Raw genomic sequence first — 26,098 nt, 5'->3', positions numbered from 1 at the left:
ACGATTCCAGGTGTTGGCGCTCGGGGACTCAGGCAGCCAGGCTGTGTCCTGTCAAGCTGGTGGCTCTGTGGCCCTATTGTGTGCAGTTGCACACCTGTACTACAACTCTGCGTCCCCCCGTGCTGCAGACCTGTGGCATGCACACAGCGGGGCATGTCCAATCTCAGCACACCAGTATCATACGAGAACCAGCACACACAGACCAACAACAGATACTGCTCATCACCCACACGGGCAGCCCGAGTACCCCTGTGTCCTAGTGAACTACACTTCCCAGGCTCCCTTGCTTTTGAATTCTGGGTAGGTTTGGCCAATAGGAGGCTTTGACAGAACCTGAGTGGGCTGAAGGAAGGGAGAAGTTAGGGTATCTCTCCCTCTCTTCCTCAACAGTGTTTGTGGCAACTGCCGCAACTCTTCTGGGAGTCTAGTTCCTTCTAGAAAGTCCCTCCCTTGGTGCTCCTAGCTTCCTTCACGATCCTAGCACCTGTGGGATGTCCACACCTCTGACTCCGGTAAAATCACCTCCTGCTGTTTTCTTTCCCACATGGCTTCTCAGCTCTTCCATCACCTGTGTGTCATCAACTCTCTCTATTAAATGTCCTCTGTCGGAAAGACACAGAGCGGCTCCTCTTCTCCTGGATGGACCCTGACTGACAGAGTAATAAAAACGCCCATTTATTAAGCACTTGGACTGTGCCAGCTGCTCTTACCTAGCTCTTACCTAGCTCATCTCCTTGAACTCTCACTTGGGTAGAGGGTGGGGATGACATCCTGCCTCCATTCCATACATGAGAGACAGAGGCTCGGAGAGTTTCAGTAACTCGTCCAAGGAGAAGCCTCTGTGTGAACTCCGCTGTGATGGAAAGGACATGAGCTCTGGGACAAGTCCCGTCTTAGCCACTGAGCCGTCTGACCTCAGGCAAGCTGCCCAACATTCCTAAGCTTGTCTCCTCATTCTAGAACGTCTCCACCACCCCAGGGGAAACCCCGTACCCATTCGGAGTTGCTCCCATCCACTCTTCCCCTGCCCCTAGCAGTCACTAATCTGCTTTCTGTTTCTACCGGTAAGTTGAATATTTCATACAAATGGAATAATACAAGAGGTGGCTGTTAAGGGTCAAATTGCACCCTTTCCCCCCTAAATTCCTATGTTGCAGTCCTAACCCCCAGAACCTCAGAATGTGACCTTATTTGGTTATTGCAGATGTAGTTAAGAAGGCCATTAGGGTGGGCCCTAAGCCAGCCCGGCTGGTGTCTTTATGAAAAGGGAAAATGGGGACACAGACCTGCACTCAGGGAGAGTGCCACGTGAAGAAGAGCTCTGCCAGCCAGGGGACACCGGATGGCCCACACACGGCCGGAAGCTAGGGGAGGGGCACAGAACAGATAGACCCCCTTCTCACCAACCCTGTGGCCGCCTTGATCCTGGACTTCTGGCCTCTAGAACCGTTAGGCAGTACATGCCTGCTGTTCAAGCCACCACCGGGCGGCACTTCGTTAGGGTGGCCTGGACGTTTGCGCCTGGCTTCTTCCACTTAGCATGTCTGCATGTCTCATCACCATGCTCTGGGTCACCCGGGGCTTAGTTGCAGAATGCTGACAGCTGGGCGCCTCCGACAGGACGGGGCAGCAACGTGCTCTCCCAGCCAGCATGAGGGACAGAGACGTGCCCAGCGGGCGGGCACAGCCCTCCCAGGAGATGCACTGAGGAGCTCTGTGTCTTCGCTCATGGTCACACCTGTGGGGTCCTGGGGCGCAGAGCTACCCCACGTCCTGCTGAGAAACAGGGACCGGCCTGCCTGGCTCCTCTCACTGCCCCCGAGAAGTCCCCAGCTCTCCCCTGCATCCAGGGGGTGGGGCCTCCCCAGGGTTGCCTTGAGGTGTGGAGGTTAGGACCATGGCATTCAGAGCCAGACTGCCTGGGTTCACATCCCAGGGTCAGCTCTGCCACTTGGGAGAGTTACTGTAACTCGCTGTGCCTCAGTTTGCCCATCTGTGAAGTGGGGATAAGTAGTGAAGACATTAGTTAAGGCACGAGAGTCTTGTAGCGTCCAGTTTGACTAGGCCAGCTGCTGTAAAGGACCCCGCTGTTCCCTGCACACACCCTGTGCTTTCACCCCATGGCTGGGCTCCTGCACCCCACTCACGAAGTCCTCTGGTCCTCCCAGTGTCCTGTCTTGTTTGGTGACACACCACCCACCCTGTCACCCCATGATGGGGTTCTCCTCCCTCCTCCCCACATCCAGGCTACCTCCCAGATGGACCTCACACTCACATCCCCTCCTCCATTCCATCACCCTGCCCTGGACTCTTCCAGTGTTTTCCTTTCCTGGTCTCCCTGCTTCTAGCCTTGCTCCCTCTGCCCCACCCTCTGAATTTCTTTGGCATTCCAGAACATCCCCAGTACCCCATCCCCCTCACTCAGGACCTGGGACACGGTAGGCACCCGATAAGGTACAGGCTTTTCACCTTCGCCCTTATGCTGCTAAATCTGCCCGGAACCCTCTTCTCGTTTTCCTACTGAACTTAAGTTCATCTTTCAAAACTGGCTCAGATGACTCCTGTGACCACGCTGAAGCCCACCCCAGCCACTCTGTCACCACAACCTTCACCTTGACCCTTTGGGTTTTTCCTCTTAGTATCTGTCTCCCCTGTGACAGTACAATCATTACATGTACTGTGGTCTGTTTTATTCGCTGCTGTAAGGACACTTTCCCCACTACCTAGAACGCTGCTTGGTAATTGGCAGCTACTTAATACAGGTTTGCTGACTGACTGAGTAAATGAATCTTCGGGTGCCCAGGACACAGTCTGGGATCTGGTTTTCAAATCCTCCATGAGTATTTGCTGGATATGAACAGAGACTAAAAAAGTACTCGTGGGGCACTGGGGGCAGGTGGGGCAGGATGAGGGCTGGTGGCATGCGTCCCCCAGGGCAGGGTACCAAGCAGTCTCTCAAAACCACAGTTGCCGGGCCTAGAGAGTACGGGGAGTTGTAAGGGTTCCAGGAGAGATGACAGATCACAAAGCACCAACAGGTGAGAGGTCTTGTCATTTGAAAGGGCTCTGAATCACAAACTCGCTGGTAGAGAAACGCCTTTTTCCGCTAGCAGGTCAAGCAGCATTCCCAAGAGGCTGGGCACAAGGTATCATTGCTGAATGAATGAATGAGTGAACCCCTGAGTCCTCAGAACCCAGCACAGGTCGGGTGCACCCATTCCCAATGTATCTGCTGGGTCAGCTAGAACAGAACACCACAAAGGCCAGCAGATGGGGCTTGATGGGGCAGGTGAGGGCGGGTGGCGGGCCACCTGAGGCATCTTTGCTACTCCAGATGTGTATATCGGTAAAGATAATATACAGAGAGTAATCCTAAGAATGCAGCTTGATGAACGCATGTGTACATCTGTGTAACGACCACCCAGATCAAGGTATAGAATGTGCTCACAGCCCTGGAGGCGCCCTCCTACCTCCTCCCGGTCAGTTCCCTACAAAGGAAGCCACGTTGCCGAATTCCTTTGTCCTAGATTAGTTTTGCTTGCATTGGAACTTGATATGAATGGAGGCATACAGGATGATCAGACGCTGTTTTTCTGCTCTTTTGTGAGCTGGGAGTCACCACGTGAATGCCAACAATTGGAATGCGGGTGTGAAAGCGTGCTGGCAGGTGGCATCCCCTGCAAAACGTGGGTTCCGGGGGTTTGAAGTGCAGTTAATGTCTCCTTAAAGGAGCTGTCTTGAGCAGAATGCTTTTCAGCTTCTTTGCTGAGAGCCGCCCTCAGTCTGACAGCGAACCTTTCTTCTCCAGGCTGCATGAGTCAGACCGGGGGCCCTGCATCGTGGGCTCTCCTGGTCACGATGCTGAGTCCACCTCCTCCGAGAAGCCTGCCGTGCCAGCCTGGCCCACCTCCACTGTCTGGCAGCCACTGGGCTGCACCTGTGGCTCTTGCTCTTTCTTCACATGTGACTTCCCTCCCCTGACCAGCATCAGCAGTCTGTACTGTGTCCCCTGGGTTCCTGAGGTCACTTGATATATGTACGGGACACTGAGCCACCCCACAGCCTCTCCTCAGGGACACTGAAGCTGCTTCTCTTCCCCGATGGGGCTGCGGAAAGAGCTGGGAATAGGTTTCAGAGCCAGAGACCTAGGTGCAGTGCTGGCTTGGGTCCCAGGCCAGTGAGCCTGCCTCAGTCTCCCCACCTCCCACAAGGTATCCATGCCGTGTTGTAAGGATGAAGCAGCTATGCAAAGTGCTTGTACTTAAGAGATTTTCAGAAGTCGTAGCTGCTGCGGTGACGGCTCAGCAGTATAGCTTGGTGCTGAAGAGGATGGAATCTGAAGCTACACTGCCTGGGTTTGAATCCCAGCTTCACCACTTGTTGACTCCAGGGCCTTGGGCAAGTTACTCTACCCCTCTGTGCCTCGGTTTCCTCATCTATACAACAGAAGTAGTGACAGTACCTACCATGCCAGGCGGCTGAGCATGGGCTAAATCAACCTATAAAATGTGCTTGGGACAGATCCTGGCACAGAGTAAAAGCCAGGTATGTGTTAGTCCTTTCCCCCTACGTAATACGGCCCACCTGTGATGAGCGGGAGGGTGTCCTTCAGGTCTGTGGAGCCCCAGCACCTTTCAGAGCCACTAAGGCTTGTGGACTGAAAACTAGAAAGCCACCAATTTAAAAACAAAGAAAAAAAAAAACCAGGTACATTTCCTCCCTGATCCTCCAGAGGTGGGGAGACTGAAGGAGGAAACAAGCACCTCTTCCGGGAAAATGAGGTCCTTTCCAGGCCTGAAGACGAGGGCTTTGTTTTTGGCTCCAGCAGAGACCACGCGAGGAGGCCCTGCCATCAGGGTCAGAGGCACAGCAACAGCGACGAGAACCAGGGAGCAGCTTTGCAGGCCAGGTTTGGGCAGCTCTGCCGCTGGCTGCTGGGCTTGGGGCCTCAGGGCTGCCTCCCTGCATGTTCATTCGCACTTTTATCTCTTTTTAAATTTATTTTAAAATTACAGTTGACGTACATTATTACATTAGTTTCAGGTGTACAACACAGTGATTAGACATTTATATAATGTTACAAAGTGATCAAAAGGTATCTGCATGTGACACGTCTTATAACGGCTTGATGTCCAAAAATATATGACTTGTGCTTTAATCCTAACCACAACGGCTGCTAATGGGTAAAAGCAGCATTAACGAGCACCTGGCAATAAGGACCCACCGGTGCTAAGCCCTCGGCACTGACTGGCATTTGTTTTTTTCTTTTTGTAATTTTTATTTATTGATTTCCAGAGAGAGAAGAAGGGAGAAAGAGAAACATCGGTTTGTTGTTCCACCGATTTATGCATTTATTGACTGATTCTTATATGTGCCCTGACCGGGGATTGAACTCACAACCTTGGGGCATTGCAATGATGCTCTAACCGACTGAGCTACCCGGCCAGGGCCTCAGTTGGCATTTGAAGGGTCAGCTGACTCACTGACACAAAGAGGGAGGGACCCTGGCAGGGGCGGTGCCAGTCACAGTGGAGACTGCCTTTCTTCCAGTATCGCCGTGCAAAGGTTTTTTTCTACAGAATTTACACAGATGGAATTGGTAACACAAAATATTTGAGAGAGAACCCCTGATTTTAAACTGAAGATTTCTGGGTGCAATGAAGCATGCTTAAATGAGCCACAGGGCGATTTTTCAGGAAAAGTAAAAAGCAAGCATCTTCTGTTCATACTTCATTGGGTTCATATTTTAAGAAACCTTGGCCAGTCTGGCTCTGGCAGGAAAATTGCCCCAGAGGAACATTTCATGACACAGCTTTTACGTTAAGTGCTTAATTTTACATATGTGATAAAAGCTGGTAAGACCGTGCATCTGGGTTTTCTTTTCTTTTCTTTTCACTGACTTCGGTGGTCAGCTTGGGCACTTGGATCGCATGAGGTGGATTTCTAGGGATGGAGGCCCAGTGTGTGAACGGCGCTTAAAGGAAATACAGGTTCGACTGCGGACGGCTGGCGAGGGCCGGTGTCCAGCAATCACCTGACTATAGGTCAGGGTGGCGGCGAATCACACCGACACAAAAGGTGCCTGGGCATGATGCAGGGGTGGAGGGTGGGGGCGTGCTCCTGGGCATGTTTAAGCATAAAGAGAAGCCCTCCGAATGCCGAACAAACGTACACATCCGCCCGTGTGTCTGAGCCCAGGAGACTGGCCTGCTGCTTCTTACATTTAAACATCAGGTTTACATGGTCCCCCCGCCCCCCAACATAATACAAAATTTGAAAAAGATAGAGGGAGATAAAATAAATCACTTATAGTTCCCATGACCACATTGTCACGTTTTGGTGAATTTCTGTCCAATACTTTTTTCCAGCGTCACAGAACAGCCACAGCCACAGTCTCATCTATTTGGTACCAGGTGACCTTTTAGAGGTTCCATATCTGTGGGTTTTCAACGCGCTCAATTTACTATTTAATAGAATTTTTCTGTGTTTAATAACCCTCCTAATAATCACAGAGTTAAAATAATACATTTTTATCTTGTAAATGCTTCAAGCGCTTTCAAAAGGCTGCCTCGAACAGGAAGGAGAGGGCTTGTGTGACTGAAAATGTGGCAGACTAGAAAGGAAATGAGGAGAAATAAGTAGAAATACAAAAAAGAAAGAGAGGGGGGAGAGGGGAAGCGGGGACGGGGGGGATGGAAAGGAACAAATGATTTGGGTTTCAGAGGACGCCACCGAGTGGGTAGAGCATTTGACCAGTGTGAAGTTAGGGGACAGGTGAGGGGACAGCGGGCAACTTCCTGAGAGACTGAACCTCAAGGCCATGGCCACAGACCACAGGTGGTCCCCATGGTGGAAGACAGGAGACCCTCCAAATGGTTAGGCAAATGGGGGACTCTCCGCCCACCAGGCATCTGGCCTTGACGCGCATGCAGGAATCCGTGGGCAGAGCGACAACAAAAGCTATTTTTCATGCAAGAGGAGTTGGACATCAGGAAAAATCAGAGCCCCTTTGTATGACATGCCAAACTGCTGAAGCGAGAAAATGTCTCGGGCGAGGGCTCAGATGCGGGCTGGGAACAGCACGCTGGCCCTGGGGAAGTCGGGCGGTCAATGTGCGCTTGTTATCAGAACGAGGGCAGGAAGCGAGTGCGGGGCGCCCTCCCCCCACCGCATGGCGAAGATGAGCTGGTGACACCGCCTTGGCCGAACTGTGCGGCCCCTGGAAGGGAGCCTGGATGTCCTGAAATGTCCTCGGGGAGCCTTCGGGGATCCAGCATCTTTTCTTTGCTTGTGGTTTGGTCTGGGGGCTAGAGGTTCGCCAAGGACTCCCTTCCTCTGAGATCCCTCCTCACTCTGGGCCCCCTTCCCATCGCTCCGCATGCAGGGGCGGTCTTCAGGTCAGCAAATGAGAAGAACGACCAGGCACTGAACGCTTGACTCCAGCCCCAAGCTGAGCACTGACACCTCATCTTGGCTCCTGCCTGCAAATCAGCACAGCAATTGCTAACAACCCCATTTTGCAGAGAAAGCAACTGAGGCTCAAATGCAGTGAAATGACTGGCTGAAGGGCCACAGCTAATAGGAGGCGGAGCCTGGAGTCCAACCAGGAACCACATCCAGGATCCGGACCTTTCTCCACCATCTCCCCGACCACGTCCTCTCCTAGATGTCACTCACAATGGCTGCTATGAATTTCAAGTCCAAGGCCAGGAGTATGTACGTGGAGCCCTATGTGTATTTTCCGCCTGACCCTCCCCAAGCCCCTGAGACAGGTCCTGTTAAGAGCCCCGGCGGGCACTGAGGTCAGGTGTGACCGATGCTCCCCACACCCTGGGCTCCGCCGTGCTGCGAGCCTCTCCGGCAGGTTCCCCAGACCCAGAGAATGACTTCCCCCAGGGCTCTGTATCCACAGTGCCCAGCACGAAGCCAGGCACGCAGCAGGCGCCCCATAAATGCTTAACGATGGCAGAGTTTTAAGTAACACTGCTCTCCAGGCAGCCCCTGGCTCTGTGCAGTGTTTGTGGTGGGCCTTGGAAACAAACGAGAGAGAGGGGAGGTCTGCTCCCAGCACTCACCTCTGCCCCCCACCCCAGCCGCCCATTTCTGGGCAACCTCAGGGCCCTCCAGGGTACCCCTTCCTCCAGCCCCAGCTCCCCTGTCCCATTCTTATTCTAATCAAACTCCTTTCTCAGGGTAGAACAGGACAGCCAGCAGCAGCCACAGAATTTGCGGGGTGCAGGGCAAAATGAAAATGTGGGTCCCCTCGTTCCAACATGATTGAGAATTTCAAGCTGTGGCAGGAGATTATTAAATAAGGTCCAACTGCACAAGTCACAGACAGGCCCATACTATGGCCTTGGTGACAACAGTCATTTTACGTACATCCTTTAAATGTGACCTATTACTGGGATCTGGAGATTTCTAGGGCACTCTCGATTTTCGATTTTCTGGATATCCCCCCTACCTCCTTACCTCCTCCAAAAAGCTAGGGATGCCGACATTCCAGGATCTCAATAGCACCTCTTGCATTGCCTCTTCTACTGTCAATAGGAAATCTGTGCTTTCTCTTTTCTCTCGAGTTTTGGTTCAGAAAATACAAATGCCACAGTGCCATTGTTCCACGGGGGACCCCAAGGCACTGGGGTTCAACCTCCACAGCCTGATGTCTCCTCACAAGGGAGAGATGCTTCCATCCAGCCAGCGGGTGACTCCCACATCCACATCGCCAGGCCAGCCCTGCCTCAGCGTAGTATCGAGGGCTGGTCCCCCCACCCTGTGCCCGCAGCCCATCCAAACCAGAGCCCTCCTGTCCCCCACTCCCAGGCCACTCCTCCTTGGCTGTGTCCTGGGGAATGGCTCCACTGCTTGGGGGCATCTGTCATTGTATCTGCTTATATCCATTTTACAGATGAGAAAACGGAGGCTCAGAGAAGCTAAGGAATTTGCCCAAGGTCACAGAGCTAAGACAGGGTAGAGCAGGATTCAAATGCAGATCTCTTGGTCCACCCCACCCTCCAGCATCTGTCCTCTTAATGAGCACACAGACTTGGTTCAGGCATCACCTTCCCTGACTCTCCTCTGGACAGAGGAGCTCCTGGGGGGAGATGTCAAGGGCGTGTGGGGGGCTGACTCTGTCTCGGGTGGGACGTGGTCCTGTGGAAGGGTGTTGAGCTGGGGAATGACGGGATCTGATTTATATTTTTATAAGACCCTTCCAGCTATGATTGAAGGGCTAGTGGGGGATTGGGGGTAGAAGAGAGAGAAGGGACGCCTGAGGCTCCCACCAGCATGTGGGTCCTTGCTGCGGGGTCAGGGTGAAGAGAGGCCAAGCAACAGTGTTTCCAAGAAAATGCACCTCAAGTCCCCTCTGCAGTGCGTCTGCGCTTCCCCAAGTGTCATCTCATTGGGTTTTCACATGGAGGGGCGGGAAGGCAGAGAGGACACGGGGATAAAGGAGGTCAGAGGGGGGTGGGGGGTGGAGGAGGGACGAGAGAAGGATGAGGCGGGAGGACAGGTATCATCTGCCAATTTGACAGCCAAGCAAACCGAGGCTCTAGGAGGTTACGGGATAAACAGATGATTGTCCAGATGGTTGGTGGCAGAATTAGGGCCAGGCCACAGGTCGCACTCCTGCCCCTTGACCCCCTTTATCCCGGCCTGTATCCCCCAACGCTGGAGTTCACAGCGGCAGCCCCAGTGCCTGCCAGGGAAGGGGATGAGGGGACACATGGCCTGGGTGGCTGCCATCACCACCCCAGGCGCAGCCTTGGTATTAGACCCTATTTGAACGAATTGACAGCCCTCAGGTTCTGATTTTACGGTTCACAGAAGCCATTCGGAGCAGGCCGGCCTCTGAGAGGTGAGGACACAGCGCCATGTTCTCTAGTGGCCTGCACATCCCCAGGGAGGCTCAGCTTCTCCAGTCCCGGACCCTGGAGGTCAGTGAGCAGAGCTGGGGCCTCACTCAGCCTGGCTGCAAAGGTCGGGCCACTTAATTCCTCTGGGCAAACTTCCAAGTTTCAGGAAACGTGGAAAAGGGGAGAAGGCAGTCACGTGCACATCTACAAGGTGCCAGGCACCATGAGGGTTATTCTGTGTGTTTTCTCCTATAACCTTGACAACAATCCTGGGGGTTGATTCGATGATGCTTCTATTTACAATGAGGGTAAATGGAGTTCAGAGAGGTTAAGTAATATGCCTGAAGACACACAGCTGACAAGTGGCAGAGTCTGGACCCAAACCCTGGTCTGAGTGACTTCAGTGCTGCCGTTTCCATGTGGACTAATGGGGGTTGGAAAGAGTGAGCTGGGACAGCATCCAGCCCCTGGTTGTCTCCCCAGGGAGAGTAGGTAACAGAGAGGCTGATGGCAGGTTAGACAGGGAGTTATTCCATTTTCTTTTAGGCTCTGGACCTGGGCTTAAGGCAAGAAACTCCCTTCGGCCTTTCCATACTCTTTCAGAGACAGGGCAGTGCTGGGGAGGAGAGACCCGTACACAGCATTAGCTGAGCGCCTCCGCCTTGGTGGGCTTGGCAAGGTAGGGGGCACAGAGGGCTAGGATGACAATGGGCACTTTGCTCCAGGCCGGGGAGAGGAGAAGTGGCCTGGGAGCAACTCCAAAGCCCTTATAAGCCAATGCTCAGTGAAGCCCCCAGTGGCTAGGGGACAAAAATGCTCCAGGAGGCCAAGGAAGGAGCTGGCTTGGCTTTATGGAGGAGGTGGCTTGAAGGATGGACAGCATTAGGGGGGTGGGTAGATGTGAGGGTGATGGAGAGGTTCTGATATTTGGGGGGAGCAAAAACAGTCAGAGGGCTCTTCAGACCCAAACACATCTTTGGCTCCAGGACCCCAACAAGGCGGCACCCCAGCCTTCTCCTGCTCCAGGGCAGTGGGAGCGAGGAGGGGGCCCGATGCCAAGGTCAGGAGTGGCTGAGTGTGAAGTCACACCCTGCCACCCGCCACCCAGTAGAGAGCATGGGGTCGTTGCGAAGACCCTGGAACTTCACTGGGTGGGAGGGTCTACTGGACCCCAGCCCCATCCTGACCCAGTGGAGACATCCGGGAGCCCTGGAAATACAAAGGGGCAAGGATGGCTAGCCCCTCCCAGATGGCTGCCGGTGATGGATGGCCTTTGGCCTCCCCATTGCCTGCGTGTGCCAGGGGTTGGCAGTTCAGTTCCTCATCTGGTTCCCGGTCCGCACCCAGGAGCCTGGTGGAATACAGAGGCCGACGCATCCCGATTCCCCACAGTGTTCTCCGAACAAATGCTCCCATTCTGGAGGTGTGTGCTGGGTACTTTCACTTGTACTGCCTCACTATCCCAATTTTCTGATTTGTGAGCAAGAACTCAGAGAGGTTAAGTAACTTGCTCAAAGCCACACAGCTGCTTTGCAAAACTGGGATCTGAACTCAAGTCTTCTCTCCCCTAAGATTGGCCTCTTTCCTCTACCCCTTGCTGCCTTCCCAACAAAGTCAATGTTAACGCGATAGACTGTCTCATCTCTAAGGCGTCACGGATACATTCCTTCCGGGCCCCTGTGAGGGAGCTAGGCTTCTCCTGATCAACCTTTCCTTTAGTATGTGTACACTGTACCTCTGACACGTGACCATGTTCTTCTCTCCGGCCCAGCCCCCTGGAAGCTCACAGACAAATCTGCCGCCCACCTCTCGTACCCCGGCCAGCCTTTTGTGCACTGACTGGACTCAACCTTCATCTTATTTGCCCAATTTTATTTTACCTTCCGTCTCAGTCCCTCGCCTATTTTGTTACTTATGTTGCCCCTTCCTTTCTTCCTTCCTTTTTCGGTTGGAGGAAAAAGAACAGAGTAAAATCACGTGATGTAATTTTCGCAGCTTTGAAAAGCTTTTTCACATAAAGAAATCGATACTTTAGAAAAAATTTCCTTGGTGTCCCACCAGGTCCTGACTTGCAGTCCAGAAAAGAGGGTCTTGAACGGCACTTTGCAGAGCACCACTGGGGGGAGGTCTGGGGAAGATCTCCGCGGGTCCAGCCTGGCCCATCCCTGGGGGGTAGAACCAGCCTGTTCTCTCATTGCAGCTGTTCCCAGGAGAGCCACCCTGTGCACACACTCACGGGAGAACGCCCTTGTCGGAGGACAGGGCTGCTGCCTGAGTGTGTGTTCGCAGGTTAACCAGGATGGAGGTGATGAGTGACGGCAAGAAGGGCCCGCAGGGAGTGAGTTCCCTTGTCTTTCTGCATTTCTTGCTGCCTGCCCTGTGCTATGGTGGCTGCTTCTTGCCCCACCTTCACCCAGGTGCCCGCTCCAGGGGAGGCTGTGCAGGCAGGGCCCTGAGCAGGCAGCACCCATACCCACTTCTGCTACTGGCTGTGTTACCAACGAGCTGTGTGACCTTGGGTGAGTCACTCTGCCGCTCTGGCCATCAGTCCCCTTTGCTTGCAGAGCTTGAAAACTGGGTCACATCAGCAGTTCGCATCCCCAGTGCGGACACGTGCTGGGCTGTCACAGGCAGGGCGAGGTGGGTCACCTGCAATTCATACTCTTTTTAAAAGAAACTTAAAAAAATGTATTTTTCAACTACAGTGGGTATTTAATATTATGTAATATTACTTTCACGTGAACAGCATAGCGGCCAGACAGTCACATACTCTACACAGCGATCCCCCCGACATTTCCAGTCCCCGCCGGGCACCACACGCAGTTATAACAATATTACTGACTATGCTCCCTGTACCTCTGCGGTGCTGCTCTGTGGCTGCCAATTTGTACTTCTCAGTCCCTTCACCTTTTTCACCCAGCCCCCACCCCTCCCCTCTGACACCCACCAGCACAACCCATTACTCTCAAGGAGCCAAATGAGGGACCGTCTATGTCTCCAGTCACCTCACGCAGAGGCCAGGCCATCCCATTAGCAGGGACGCTCCCCCCACTTGCATTCCACTTGTTTTCTAGAAGGAAGGAGAAAGGAGTGGCGTGCCTACGAGCTACCAGGAACCAGGTCTGAGCGGTGGTTCTCCCTGGGGGGGGGTGCCTTTGCTCCCCGAACCCCGGGGGACATTCAACAACGTCTGGAGACATTGTTAGCGGTCGCAACTTGGTGGGAGGGTGCTTGGTGGGAGGAAGGGGGTGCTTCTGGCTTCTAGGGCAGAGATGCCAGGGATGTCAGAGATGCGGCTATACGTCCCGTAACACAGCAGACAGCCCCAAGCAAAGAATGACCTGGGCCAAAGTGTCACTAGTACTGAGGCTGAGACGCTCTGCCCTGTCGTGAGGGACAGCTGATGCTGGACCTGCGCGCTTGGGTCTCCTATGAGTCATCACGATCCTCCCGAGTGGCGCTGTAGGGCCTTTCTGACACTGCTTGGCAATGCGAGTGCTGGGTAGCAGTGTCAAAACCTGGGCCCCCCTGTGGGAACACTCTTGATTCCCTTTCCCAATCCTGTTCCTCCGTCTTTCCAATTTGGACATGACGCTGCCAGCTGCCATAGGCCCCATCCAGGCAGTCCTCCTTGATTCATCACCCCGGCCTCCCGCCTTCCCTCCTCCACCTCTCCATCTCTGCTGCTGCCTCTTGGCCCCAGGTCTCCAGTCTGGCCACCTGCGGCAAAGTCCAGACTGGTTTCCTGGTGGCCTCCTCTGCTTTCCAGAATCTTCTCCACATGCAGCCACATAATGTTCTCAAAACATAAGTCAGGCCCCTTTACTTCCCTGAAAAAGCCCCCCAAAAGGTTCTGATATGATCCCACATAAAATACAGGGGCTCCGGACCCTGACCTCAAAGCCTCTGCCAGGCCCCCAGGCAGTGACAGAGCCCAGACCCTGCTGCCTCCTCCCTGCTCACTCTCCTCTGTCCTCACCAGGGTCTTCCCACCTTGGGGACTTGGCTCTCCTTTTCCTCTTCCTGGAAGGTGGTCCCCTGGTCCTTCTCCCACAGCTCTCTGCTGCCCCTGGACCGACAGCATCCCTGCCTAGCCTCTGTCAGCACAGAGCCCTGCTGTTTTCATCAGAACACTCAGGAGTACCTGGGAGTGTCAGCTCCCCCAGTGTCAGCTCCAGGGGCGCAGGGGCCCTCGCTTTCCTGTCCACCGGGGTGACTCAGAGCCTCGCATGTCTGACACAGAGCAGGTGCTCTGCGAGCATGCACTAAATGAGGGAGTGCATGCGTGAATGAATGAATAGAAGCAGGCCTGGCAGGCAGGTGACTTAGACCCCTATGTCTGTGTCTTAGGAAAAAAGTGAGAGACGCTGAACTGAGTAATCTCGAAGGCTCTTCCAGCTGGAAAAAGCGCCCCTTCTTTCTATGACAAGGCCACAGTAGACTGGGTTCACTGGACCGGGTTCACTGAGGGTGGGAGCTCTCGGGGGCCTGTGCGTCAGGAAGGCAGACGAGGAAACAGGCTCATAGTCTCTCCTCCACAGCTCCAGTGCAGCTGTACCGTTCTTGGCCGCCCTCACCTCTGAGGACCCGAGGTCCCTACTACTCTGCACTCCCACAACTATGTGCTGGAATCCCCAGAATCTCGCCCTTCCGAGGAGACACACACAGGAGGTTTCATTTAAAGAGCTGCTGGTTTCCTATTGAGCCTTTCCAAAGCCTCCGGCATGGGGATCCTCCAAAGCCAGCTCTGTGGTGGGGTCTTAAGTCAGATTGCAGGCTGGGGTCCACCAAGACCCCCAGCTTCTCTTCACTAAGTCATGGGGCTCCAGTTAAAAGGAGGTAGTTTTTTCTCATGAAAAGGAAGAAAGGAGTGAAGAACAGAGGAGGGTGAAGAGATGGAGCAGGGCATGAAGGGAAGGTAGACATGTGGATGACTGGAGAGTGGGCACCAGTTGTAAAGCAGAAGCAGATGGAATGCTGTGTCCCTGCAAATCCAGAGGTTGAATGAAGCTCTCACCCCAGCAGTGCTGGGAGGTAGGGCTTTTGGGAGGCGACTGTGTGCAGATGGGGTCATGAGGGTGGGCCCCTGTGACCGGATTAGTGCCCTCTTAAGAAGAGAACACGTGAATAAAGCGACCGTCTGCAAGCCGGGGAAGCGAGCTCTCATGAGGAACTGAATCGGCTGGCACCTTGACCTTGGACGTCTATCCTCCAGAACTGTGAGAAACAAATGTCTGTTGTTTCAGCCACCGGTTCTGGTGCAATTTATTATGGCAGCCCCAGCTGACTGACTAATACAACACCCTTCCCAAATCTGGGTGGATCAAGGAAAAAAAAAAAAAAAAAAAAAGGACATCCCCTGGCTGGTGGAAGCCTGGCTCGTCTGTCCACACTCAGCCGAGATCTGGACAGGGGAAGGCATCCTGATCCTCAGCAGCGGCGGCCATCCTAAGCCTCATTTTCTACACCTATAAAAGGCAGCTAATTAATGTCTACCTCGAAGTGTTGCTGACAATTACATGAACTAATGTGCATCCTGCATGAAGGTCTTCAATGCCAGACGGCTGTTATTATTAACACTAGAGGGCAAATGGGGGCGGGGGCTGGAGGTGGGGGGTGGGGGCGGATGCCGGCGCTGGCTGCTGTCATCCCCACTCACCCGGGCCTGACTGGACAAGCTGCCCCTGGGTTATTGCGAGAGAAAATGAAAGCAAACACAGACAGGAAAGGTTCCCAGCCTGGGGGCTGTCATGGAGCAGGTGGAGAAAGGACGGTGTTTGGCTTGAACCCTCTCTGAATGCGCAGATATCAGAGCTGCCCAGCTGACCTGCTGCGAAAGGCTTCCAGGTGCTGGAGGAGCGAACTTGTGGACAAGGGGCGGGAGCCCTGGGGAGTCACTGATGACTGGCCTCTCCCTTGCAGCCCCTTTTCCTCGGGGGGCCACGGTGTGCATACAGTCTGGGAACACTGGTGCGAGAGCCGCTGCTCAGACGAGGGAGGCCAGAGCGACTGGGGCCAAGGATCCTCCAACTCTCAGGGTCCAGAATCTTCCTACACCTTCTCGGGCCAGTGCTCACATCAGAGCTGGCACAGAGCAGGCACAGGGGCCACCCCTGACATCGAGGCTGCCATGTGAAGGCTCTGACAGAGCTGTGGGTATGCTGGGGACAGCAACATCTATGGGGGACCGGTGGATGGGAGGGGCAGGGAGCTGCTGAGGCTGAACTTTGCGGGGACTGTTGGTTCTGCGGCCAGAGCTCTCCTGAGGCCGCACAGTGACTGGGGACTCTTGCAGCCTGGCTGCCTGCAGTTCTGGCCAATGCTCTGGTGCTGACGGTGGGCACGGGGGGCTCTGACATTCTGGCAGGAGCTGCTGTCACCTGGGCCCCGGATCTCCTCTTCCCCTCCTCGTTTTCACAAGTCTTCTGTCCCTAGCAGACAGCTCTCGCTCCGGAATGCTAGTTTACATTCTATTGCTTGTCTAATTCCAAAATGCCTTAGAGTCTGCACAAATGTTGGTTGGCAATTCCTTTGATTGAAAAGTCTGCAAAGATGTGTTACTCCTTTCCTCTGCCCACAGCCTTGGGCTGAGTGTCACCAAAGATACAAAAAAGAATAAGCGGGGGTCTTGGGGAGGGGGGAGCAGATGGTTGAGTATGATTGGGACAGGCTGGCCCAGAACATGGTAGAAGAAGAGAGAGATGGGGAGAGAGAGAAAGAGAGAGAAGGAGAAACATAAACAGACACAGAGACAAGTGGACAGAAAGAGGAGAGAAAAGGGAAGCGAGGAGGAGACAAGAGAGAGAGAGCATGCACTGTGCAATTGTTTGCGTATCACCTGTATGTTCACACTTCTAAATGCCTTCATGCCTGGGCAGTCAGGTACTTGGTTCTGTTTTTGATGGCAACCCAGAAGCTGTTAGGGAAAGGGCAGGACGATACGATGGGAAGAGCTCTCTAGTCAGACAAAGGCTCAGATCTGGCCCTACAGCTTCCTACCCGGGGCCCCCTGGGCAAGCGCCTTACCCTGTGGGAGCCTGTCTCCTGAGTGCGGACGGGTGAAGACAGCGCCCTCTCAGGGCCATTGCGATCACGCCACATGACAACATGCACAAGGCTCTGGGCACTTGCCCAACGGAAGAGCAGAAGGGAAGACCGGGCTTTGGGTGAGGGGAGGTGGCAGACAGGAGGCTGGGGTGATGTCAGACCTGGTGGGGCTCAAGGCAGCACCCAGCTGCCCTTCTGCATGCAGCTCTAGCAAAATTTGTGGCCACTTTGTGTACATGGCTTGCTGGGCTCTCCTGGCCTGGCAACATCATTGAGAGGAAACAACCGGGAAACTGAATCTCCTGTGTGTGAGTGGCCAGCGAACCCGTCAGAGTCCTGCCGTCACAGCCGGCGCTTTGTTAGCTGCCTGCTGCAGTATTTCTTCAGTTCCTGCCCAGAGGTTTGATCTTCTCTTTCTTTTCCCCCATGTAATGCTTTGGGGCACTCTGTTAGAGAACAGGTAGAAGTAATGCATTTTATACACAAGAGCCAATATTGAGGTGACCGGGCCTCTCCACGCTGCCAGGGAGTGGCCTGGGGTTAATGTGTTGTCTGCGTCTCAGCCCAGACACTTGCTGGCAGCTGGTGGCATCAGAGATGTCAGGTGGCTGTCAGACTCCTCGATGCGCTTTTATGAGACGGGCTGGCAGTTTCCACACAGGTTGAAGGACCGTCACGATGGTTCCAGCCATGACAAGGAACCCTGACCCACTCTTCCCAGACCTGGGGTGGTCCAAGGATGTTCTAGCCCTGGGAGGTGGCCCTCAAATCCCTGACATCTGGGGGATGGCAGAGGCATGGCTGAAGTTCCCCCAGATGGCAACTTACCACCCTCCCTCTGCCAGAGAAGCCAGCTGCCCAGAGCCTGGGGCTTTCTCGATGAACACATCAGTCCTAATTAGGATGAGGAATTAATAAAGGAGGCATTTGAGCCACTCTGCAGAGGCCAGGCTTGCCGGCATGGAGGTGTTCCAACTTCCACTGGGAAACTGGAAGGCCTGGGGTCCACCTGTGCGTTTGGGTGGTGACAGTGGCATGACTTACTGTGCCACACGGACAGCGCCCAGCGGGGCCTGTGAGGCCGGCGCTGCAGCACCTGCTCTCTGCCCGACTCAGGTGCCATGGCAGGCAGTGACGTGGGTACATTCTCCAAACGAGAGGAGTGGGTGTTCGCCATCCGAGCGACTGCTCACCAAAAATGATGTCTTTCAAAAGAAAAGAGGAGGGTGTGATCATGGGCCCACCGATTCTTTGCGTGGCTGTGTTTCCCAAACTATATCGACTGCCCATTGCTGCTCCAGAATCTTCCCACACCTGGGTGGAGGCTCCACTCACCCCTGGCATTGAACTCCAAATTGCAAAGGGTAAAGCAACCTAGCAGGGGAGAGCTGGGCAGGCTTCCAGATGAGACCAGGCATGGTCTGGGAGGAGAGAAAGGGAGCAAGTTGGACCTCACCAAGCCTCCCCAGCTTTACAAAGCCCCTTTATAGTGACTCCAAAGGCGGCCAGAAAAGGGCCATGGTTTTGAGAGCTCCCTGCCAACCTCCACCAAGATCCAACCACGCTGATCTATTTGCAGGGGCTGTAACTGGGGTAAGGGAGGCTAGCTGTGTGGGAGAACTTCCCGAAAAACTGAGGGGTGGAGTTAACACATGGGAAAAGGTTACAGAAGAACAAAGACGAAACTCTGCCCAAGGATTTTTGAAAGGAACGCTCCGCCGACTTCCCTCAGCTCCATTTTAAAGCCAAGACCAAGCGGCAGACCTGCCCACAACCTGACTGGAACCAGATGGCCCCTCCACTGCCACCTGTTACTACGAGTTCCGCAGCTGGGCGGGCAGGCACCCGGGAGGCGCCGGAGTCGGGTGCACTTCGCCACCGGAGTCGTCCGGTCTCCTTCCCCGGAGGAAGCGGTCGCCACTGTCCCGGGGCACCCAATCCCGGCCCCTAGAGGCATTCCGACCTTACAACACCTACTACTCGGCCGCTTAGCGCAACGGGGGTCGAGGCGCGCCGCCTCTTCTGCCCCGACGGGTGGCCACGCCCCTCCCAGGCCTCTCCCGGTCCGCGGGTCGCTCCTGCGCACCCCAATTCTCCACCGAGCTCTCCCGCCGCCTCCTTGCCCAGGGATCACCACGGAGAGCTCCCTGCCTCAGTCAGGGAACACTGGGTATCGCTCCCCTTCCCTCCTCACCGAGCACATAGGAGCGGACCAGTAACCCCGGGGAACAGTAGGGGATGAAGAAGGGCCTCGGCGGCATCAGGTTTGGGCGACTCGGCTCCCCCAGACCCGCTGGGAGTCCGGTCCCAACCCGCACCCTACGGCACCGGCCTAGAGCTAAAGCGGAGCGGTCCCAACGCTCCCCGCCCCCGGCCGGCCCCGCCCCAGGATGGCCAGTTCCCATAGCAATCGCGGAGACACCGGTTGCCAAGCAACCCCTCCCCCTCCTCCCTCCCCTCCTCTCCGGTCCCCTCCCCCCAACCCCAGCCTCTCCCGCCCCCTCGCTAGCCTCCACCTCCCCCGGGGGCGCCGGCGCGGTCCCTCGGGATCGCTCTGGTGTCCGGCTGCGCGCGCGCGTGAGTTTAGTGTGTTTCATTGTGTCTGTGGGCGAGGGGGTGTGCGTGCGCTAGTGGAGAGTTTGTAGGGTAGGTCTGTTGTGGGGACCGCAGCCGGGAGCGACCCCGACCTGGTACACAGCTGGCCGAGTGGGGACCCGCCCGTTCGCTCCGGCTCCTTTGTGTCTCGTGCGGAGCGAGTGCCGCGCCCACCCTCTTCCCTGCTGGCAGCCCGGACAGGGGGTGGGGTGGCGTGGGGTGTCTGTGTGTGTGTGTGTGTGTCGGGGATGGGGGTGCCGGGGTCGGCCGTACCTTCGATGCAGCACACCCGCCACAGCCCCGAGTGGGTGAGGTCGCCGCGGGCGCGGCGGGGCGGGGGCCCGTCGTCCATGGTCAGGTTGCTGCTGTTGCAGATGTGTGCGCTGGAGTAGAGCCAGTAGTCGGTGCCGATGGCGATGGCCATGAGCGAGAAGGCGGCGAAGGCTCCGGCCGTGGTCAGCAGCAACTGCAGCCCGCGGTCGCATCGCACCATGGTGGGCGCCTCATAGTCCGCCGCCCGCCGGCCCGGCCCGCCGCGCCCGCCCGCCCTCCTTCCTCTGCGCGTCGCTCCGGGGAGCCCGGGCTGGGGGGCCAAGGGCCGGGGGGCGGCGCCGCGCTGCGCGCTCCGACCCCGCGCCCCGGGCGTGCCTGCGCTCCGGCAGCGCCGGGGCTTAAACTCCGAGGCGCGGCGGCGAGTGAGAGCTGCGCGGGCCGCGGGACCCGCTGGCGGCGGTGGCCGGGGGCTCCTCCCTCTGGGCCCGCCCTCCCCGCTCGGCCCGCGCCTCCGCCCCGCGCCCTCCGCGCCTCCGCCCGCCGCCGCCGCCGCCGCGCTCCCGGCCCGCGCCCCGCGCCGGTCGGCGCCGCCCCTCGCCTCTGCCCCCACCCGGGTGTGCGCTCCCCTCTCTTCCCCCAACCCCGGCCCGGATTTTCTCTCCTTCCCCACGTCTCCCCTCCCGGCTCTCGCGCGCTCTCTCCGTCTCCCAGGGTTCATTCACATTATTAGAGCGAAAGAAGCCGCGGCACCGGTTCCCTAGGAGCATCGAAGGGAAACCGCTACCAGCTACCTCGCTTACCCAACCCAGGACACCCAGCCGCCCCTTAGATGGCCCCGAAGACCCGTTAATTTGTGGTGTGCGTGTGTGTGTGGTGTCCCTTCTTTCCCCATGTATGAATCCATGCCTTTATCTGGCGATTAATGTGTAAGAGCGAGTGTGGGAGTGTTCGGGTCAGATTTCTAGAAACCCCAGATGTGAGTCACAGCTGGGAGACTTTGCAGGCCAAGCCAGGCCCCTGCCACTCTCCTCCCGCACCCGGGCGGCTCCTGCCTCCCGCGGCTGTCCCGGATTGGCTGTCCCGGATCCGCTTGCAGGGCCAGCGTGTTGAGGCAGAAGGGAGGTGTCAGCCAGAGGTCCTTTGGGAAGAATACAGGATCCCTGTTGTATAGGGAGGTGGTGAGGCTGTGATTGAAGTGTGGGCGCTCCCCCATTACTACACTTCTGATGGGGTATTACTGCAAAACCAGGAACACCCCGATAGTTCCTGATTGAAACATCCCGGCCCTGAGCTGTTTCCCTCTAGTCCCAGCTCGCTCTCCAATACCTTTCTTTTTGCCTTTCACTCTACTCGAGCTTAACTGGCTTTCCCTCACCTCCTCCCCTTTATTGCCAGCCTCTGCCTCAAGCCCTGCTGGCTTCTCTTAATTGCCTTTGCTGCTGGCATAGTCTTAACCTGGACACATTCCCTTGCCCTCAGAGCCAGTTCAGCCTCCTTCTCCTTCAAAAGCCAGCTCCAAACTTTTCCTTCCAGGAGCCTCTGAGACCAGCACCTGGATATCCAATGTGCCTTCACTTCCTACCTTCCCAAAGGTTACATTGGCATCCCTGATGGGCTTCCTGCGGGTTGTGGCACTGGAACACCGCCCCCCCCCCCCCCCGCAAGTGAAAGAAGAATGTGGGGAGCTGCTATTCTTCTTGCAAGATGCAGCTTAAATTTCCCCTTCTTTGTGGGACCTTCCCAGGACCACATTAGCCGGACAAAATCAATGACCCCGTCCTGGAATGGCTGGTCTGTCACCCACAAGACTGTGAGCCTTTCTCACATCTGACAAATACAAGAGGGAATATTGCTGAGTGAGATGCGTTTCTTGTCTCCTGGAAAATTATAGTCTGGTCTGGGGAAATAGAGCATAGAAATAAAAGGGGGGAAATTCCAAGAGAATATAGTCCAAGGACCAGAGTGGCTGCACTAATTAGCACTTGTTGGCCCCCTTCTTCTGCCTTCGGGGTGTCTGTTCTGCTTCTTCAAAGTCTCAAAGGACAAGAGTCATCACCTCTGTGTTACTTCCACCCACCAGCAACCTGGCCCGGGGGCTTCTGCACACAGCAGGTGCAAGAGGGCTCGCTGTAGCTCAGAATAGGGCTGCACCTCTACCCCTAATGTCCACAAGGATACATTCTGGGTTCCGTTCTCAGAAGCTCCCAGAACAGTGGGTCTCAAGCTTTGCTTTCTTTTTTTGTTCTCTTTCTTTTTGTTTTCATTTTGCTTCCTCTCCCTACTGTTCCTTCTCCTCCTCCTTCTTCAAGGAACAAATCTTTTCTTAAACAGAAGCTCAACATAAACAAACTAGGCCTCCCACCAGTTAGCCTTGTAGGTAAGAGCTGGCATTGCTCTGGTTGAATGGGGTACCTGTTCCCACCCACCCACGAGACCACTTGCAGCCCCCAGACCACCTCTGTGGATCCAGAGTTCCATGCAACATGGTGTGAAAACCCTGCCATCTTGAGACAGCTCCTGGGTCACTTGGAGGTGACACCTGGGCGGTGGGGTCCTCCTCCAAGCAACAGATCCTCTTGCTGACCCCACAGAGGCAGAACAGAAGTCTTCATTCATCACAGTCCTGTTGGACCAGCCCCCACCCCTCCACTCTCAAAGGGGCCTGTGGGAAAGTTGCGAGAGCACTGGACTAGGAGGCAAGAGAGTCACCATGTCATGCTGGCTCCACAACAAATAGCAGGGTGACCTTGGAAAGCCAAAATCACCTGGGAGAAAGATACTCCTCCGGTCTCCCCTTCAGAGTTGTTTTGAGGGTCAAATAAAGTAGCCTTGCGTGTTGCAGACACTTAGCGACCATTGCGGAATCAGTAGTAAATGCTCCCTTTTCTACCTTCTCTTGGGACAGCAAGCCAGACACCGGCTAGGGGATGGATCTCACATTCTCTGTTAATTCTCACTATCACCCTCTTACCGCACCTGGCCAGTCCAAGGCACAGGGAAACTGCGTGACTTGCTCAGGGCCTCACATCTGCAGGATCCCAGCTCAGGATCCCAATGCCTTCAAGGCCAGAGTTTTTCAAGGACACAAAACAGCCTCTTGGTCCTTGTCCAGTACCCCTTGACTGCATTGTTTTTACCCCTAAATTTGGGGGCTGGGAGGTTTGCCCGTCTTTCTGTGGACACCCAACCGGCAACCATGCTGAGTCCTGAGACTGTGGAGTCAAATAAGGGCCCAACCGCCAGTGTGGGGAGCTGGAGCAAACTCAAGACTGTCTGAGACCATCTGTCACGCCGGTGTGAGCACAGCTTAAAACTGGGAATTCTGCTCAACTGGATTAGAGAACTCTAAATGGCAGTATTTAACTGCTGCCCGGGGCCCCTGCAGTTTCTTCCCTGTGCATTTCCAGATGTGAGCGAGGGATGTGTCCTGCGCTTACCTGGGGGAAGGCTCTGGACTGGCCTGGTTCTGGAGAGGCTGGACACTGGGCATCATCCCCCAGGGAAGCCACTCAGTGTACATTTTACTGCCGGGGGAGGAGACGGTATCATGGGTATTATTACCTCTCTGGACAGCTGAGAAGGTGGCAATGTTGGGACCTATCCTCCAAAGCTGTCTTTTTCAACACAAAGTGGTTTCTTTCTCCCTCATGGGTCATTGGGGTAATTACCACGATTCTCCACTTTACTTTGGCTGTGAAGACAGAGCTTTAATGAACTCAGAACCCTCCGAGGATCCCAACTCCAGGGCGAAGCGGCCAGGTGGTCTCGGTGGGAGAGGAATACAGCATCAGGCCGCTTGTGCTGTGTAAGGTGCACGCCAAAGCGGCGAGGAGGCTGCATTTGCAGTCGCAGGGAGAAGGAAGGGAGGGAGGGCCCTCCGCCAGCTAGGGAACATGGTCCTTTTCTGCTGCGGCTCCGAAAGCATTTATTAAAAGCTTTGTTTCCCTCCTTTGTCCTCCAGAAATAACGACCTTTGTGTGGCAACTTTTTGTGATGTCTCATTTTCATGCCCAAGCAGATGGTTCTGCTGATTTCTTAGAAGGCTTAGTGGGGGGATGTGGGGGAGCTTGGGAGAGAATGAATGCGAATAGACATAAAGAGTGATTTTGAGTTTTGATAGCTCAGGGTTGGGGATGAGTCTTAGAAGGTTCCAGGGCTTGGCTTAGTGTGGAGCCTTATCTGCAACGCATCCAAGCCTCTCGGAATCCAGGAAGAATACCTCTGGACCGGGGCCGGCGGCCTCCCCCCGCCAGATTGTGCACACTGCCGGAGTGACTCTGTTCTCCCCTCAGCATTTCAATAGGGAGCGTGCAGACCAGAAAGTGCTGCCTGGCCTTCTGTGTTCAGTTTTATTCCGTTTCATTTGCTCATCCCTTCTATGCCATTCCCGGTGATTGGAGCTGGACACACAGGGTCTTTTTGAGCTCTGCCACGAAAAAGCGGTGGCACGCTCACCGCCCCCACGCCAGGCCAGCCCCTGGAAGTGCAGAGGGAAATGAAGCAGCATTTAACAAGTGCCTTCGGAGTGCTAGTCCCTCTGTGTGCGTGTCACTTAATCATGGCAGTGACTACACAAGGTGGACGCCTTGACTCCCATTCTGTAGAAAATAAGCCTGTCATTAAACAGATTAAGTGACCAAGTTGGGATTTGAACCCAGCTCTGCCTGGTGCACAGCCCGGCTTTGTGGGCGACTCCCAGCACCTCACTCCCTGGAGGGTGCAGAGGCCCAAGGTCTTCCAAGTCTCTGCCCGAGTCTGCGTCTTCCCCCACTCCTCCTCCGTGTACTTATCCAGATGAAATCAGTGACTATCAGATAACTATCGAAGTCACACAGGGGTGGAGAGGTCAGGGAAAGGCTGCACCTGCCACCCAGGTGGGGTGGTGCAGACTCCCATTTCCTGGGACAATAGGATGAGCCAGGCTGATGGCAGGTGCTGGAAGCCATCAGCCTTAGGAGCCCACCTGCTTCTCCCTCTTGGCTCCTACCCCCAGCGCCTGTCCTGGTGCTGGCCAGAGTGGTGGAGGGGGCCAGGGCCTCATCCCAGGCCAGTGGCTTCTTTGAGACAACTCTGGCTTCCAGCTGCCACCCTCTCCTGGGCACTTTTCATTTCACTGTGGTCAGAGGAGGGTGCAGCCCCCTCAGCGGTGAATCGAACGTTGCCCTGTGAGTAGAGTCCATGGGGGCGTATTTGAGATCCGTGTGTTTCCCAGATCGATCCCATTAGGGGCTGCACTTGGTGCTGTGCTGGGCCGTCTCCCCACTAGAACTTGCTCCGGAACCAGGCTGGATGATGAGCATATTGCTAATAAGGGCCTGGCTTGGCCAAAGCTTCCGGCCCAGCACGCTGGATAGTTAGCCGGTTATTCTGAGAACATTCTTTTCAAAACACTCAACAGGACAAATAGGCCCAGAGTTCCTTTGTCCACAGCCAGCCTCTAAAAACTGAGCCGACTCTCAGAGAGTTGAGAAAAACCAAGAAAGAAATCGGCAGGAACATTGGGGAATGGGGGTGGGGAAGATGGTCAGTGACGGGGCATTCTGCGAGCAACTGTACCATTGGTGCTTTTTACCAAAGCTTTTAATTCCTAAAATATAACAGCCTTGTGCAGAGCTGGAAGAAAAGGCTGTGTTTCATGCAGAACTTTGCTGCAAAGTGCCTGGCTGCTGAATGAAAGGTTCGGTTCAGGGTAGGTCTGGCTACTTCCCGCTTCTGAAGTACCCTTTCCTATTCATCTGCCCCCCAGGGTCCACTGCTGCCCGCTGGGGGAGGGAGGCCGCAGCTACTCTTGGCCCTCTCAGAGCTGTGCTTGCCGCTGGGTGGGAGGGCTGGCTTTGTACTGCAGATGTCTTTTTGAACCGTGGATATTAATTGAATATTTGCATCTGCCTCCTCTGTTAGCTCGCTCACTTTGTAATTGAGGAGCTGCTGGGTCTTTGCTGCTTTTCTCTCCAAGCTCCTTTCTTATGAATAGGAAAGGGAAGGTCATAGGCTTCAGGTGGACCCAGGTTTCCAGTCCTGCTTTGCCATTTGCAGCTGTGTGACCTTGGACTAGTGGCTGCACCTCTCTGGGCCCTGGTACAATGGGGAACCAAGCACCTGCCTCATGGGGCTGTTGTGCCCCAGATTGAAGAAGCCTGGGCAAGGCTTGGACACAACGGTGCTAATAGCTGATGGCTACTCAGCACTTCATAAACACTGGTTCCATTATAAATGCTTTACCATCTATTGACCATTCGATCTCCCCTCAAACACTTCCAGACATGTACTATTGTTAGTCTCGTTTGAGCAAAGAGGTATGAAGGCACAGAGAAGGGAAATCACTT

At 55.2% G+C, this 26,098-nt stretch overlaps 1 protein-coding gene across 1 annotated transcript in view; it reads right to left on the bottom strand.

Annotated features, from left to right (window-relative positions):
- The window catches only part of CACNG4 (calcium voltage-gated channel auxiliary subunit gamma 4), a 55,029-nt gene extending 34,805 nt beyond the window's left edge, over window positions 1–20,224 (bottom strand). Inside the window, exon 1 of the mRNA XM_024573414.3 lies at window positions 19,773–20,224. Coding sequence (XP_024429182.1) covers window positions 19,773–19,992 — 220 coding nt within the window. The 5' untranslated portion in view covers window positions 19,993–20,224. The remainder of the gene's footprint in view (window positions 1–19,772) is intronic.
- Between the last annotated feature and the right edge of the window lie 5,874 nt (window positions 20,225–26,098).

This window comes from Desmodus rotundus, chromosome 9, assembly GCF_022682495.2.
Source record: "Desmodus rotundus isolate HL8 chromosome 9, HLdesRot8A.1, whole genome shotgun sequence".
NCBI classification, from domain to species: Eukaryota; Metazoa; Chordata; class Mammalia; order Chiroptera; family Phyllostomidae; genus Desmodus; species Desmodus rotundus.
The sequence above is the reverse complement of the archived record's forward strand: the minus strand, read 5'-3'. Positions and strand labels throughout refer to the sequence as shown.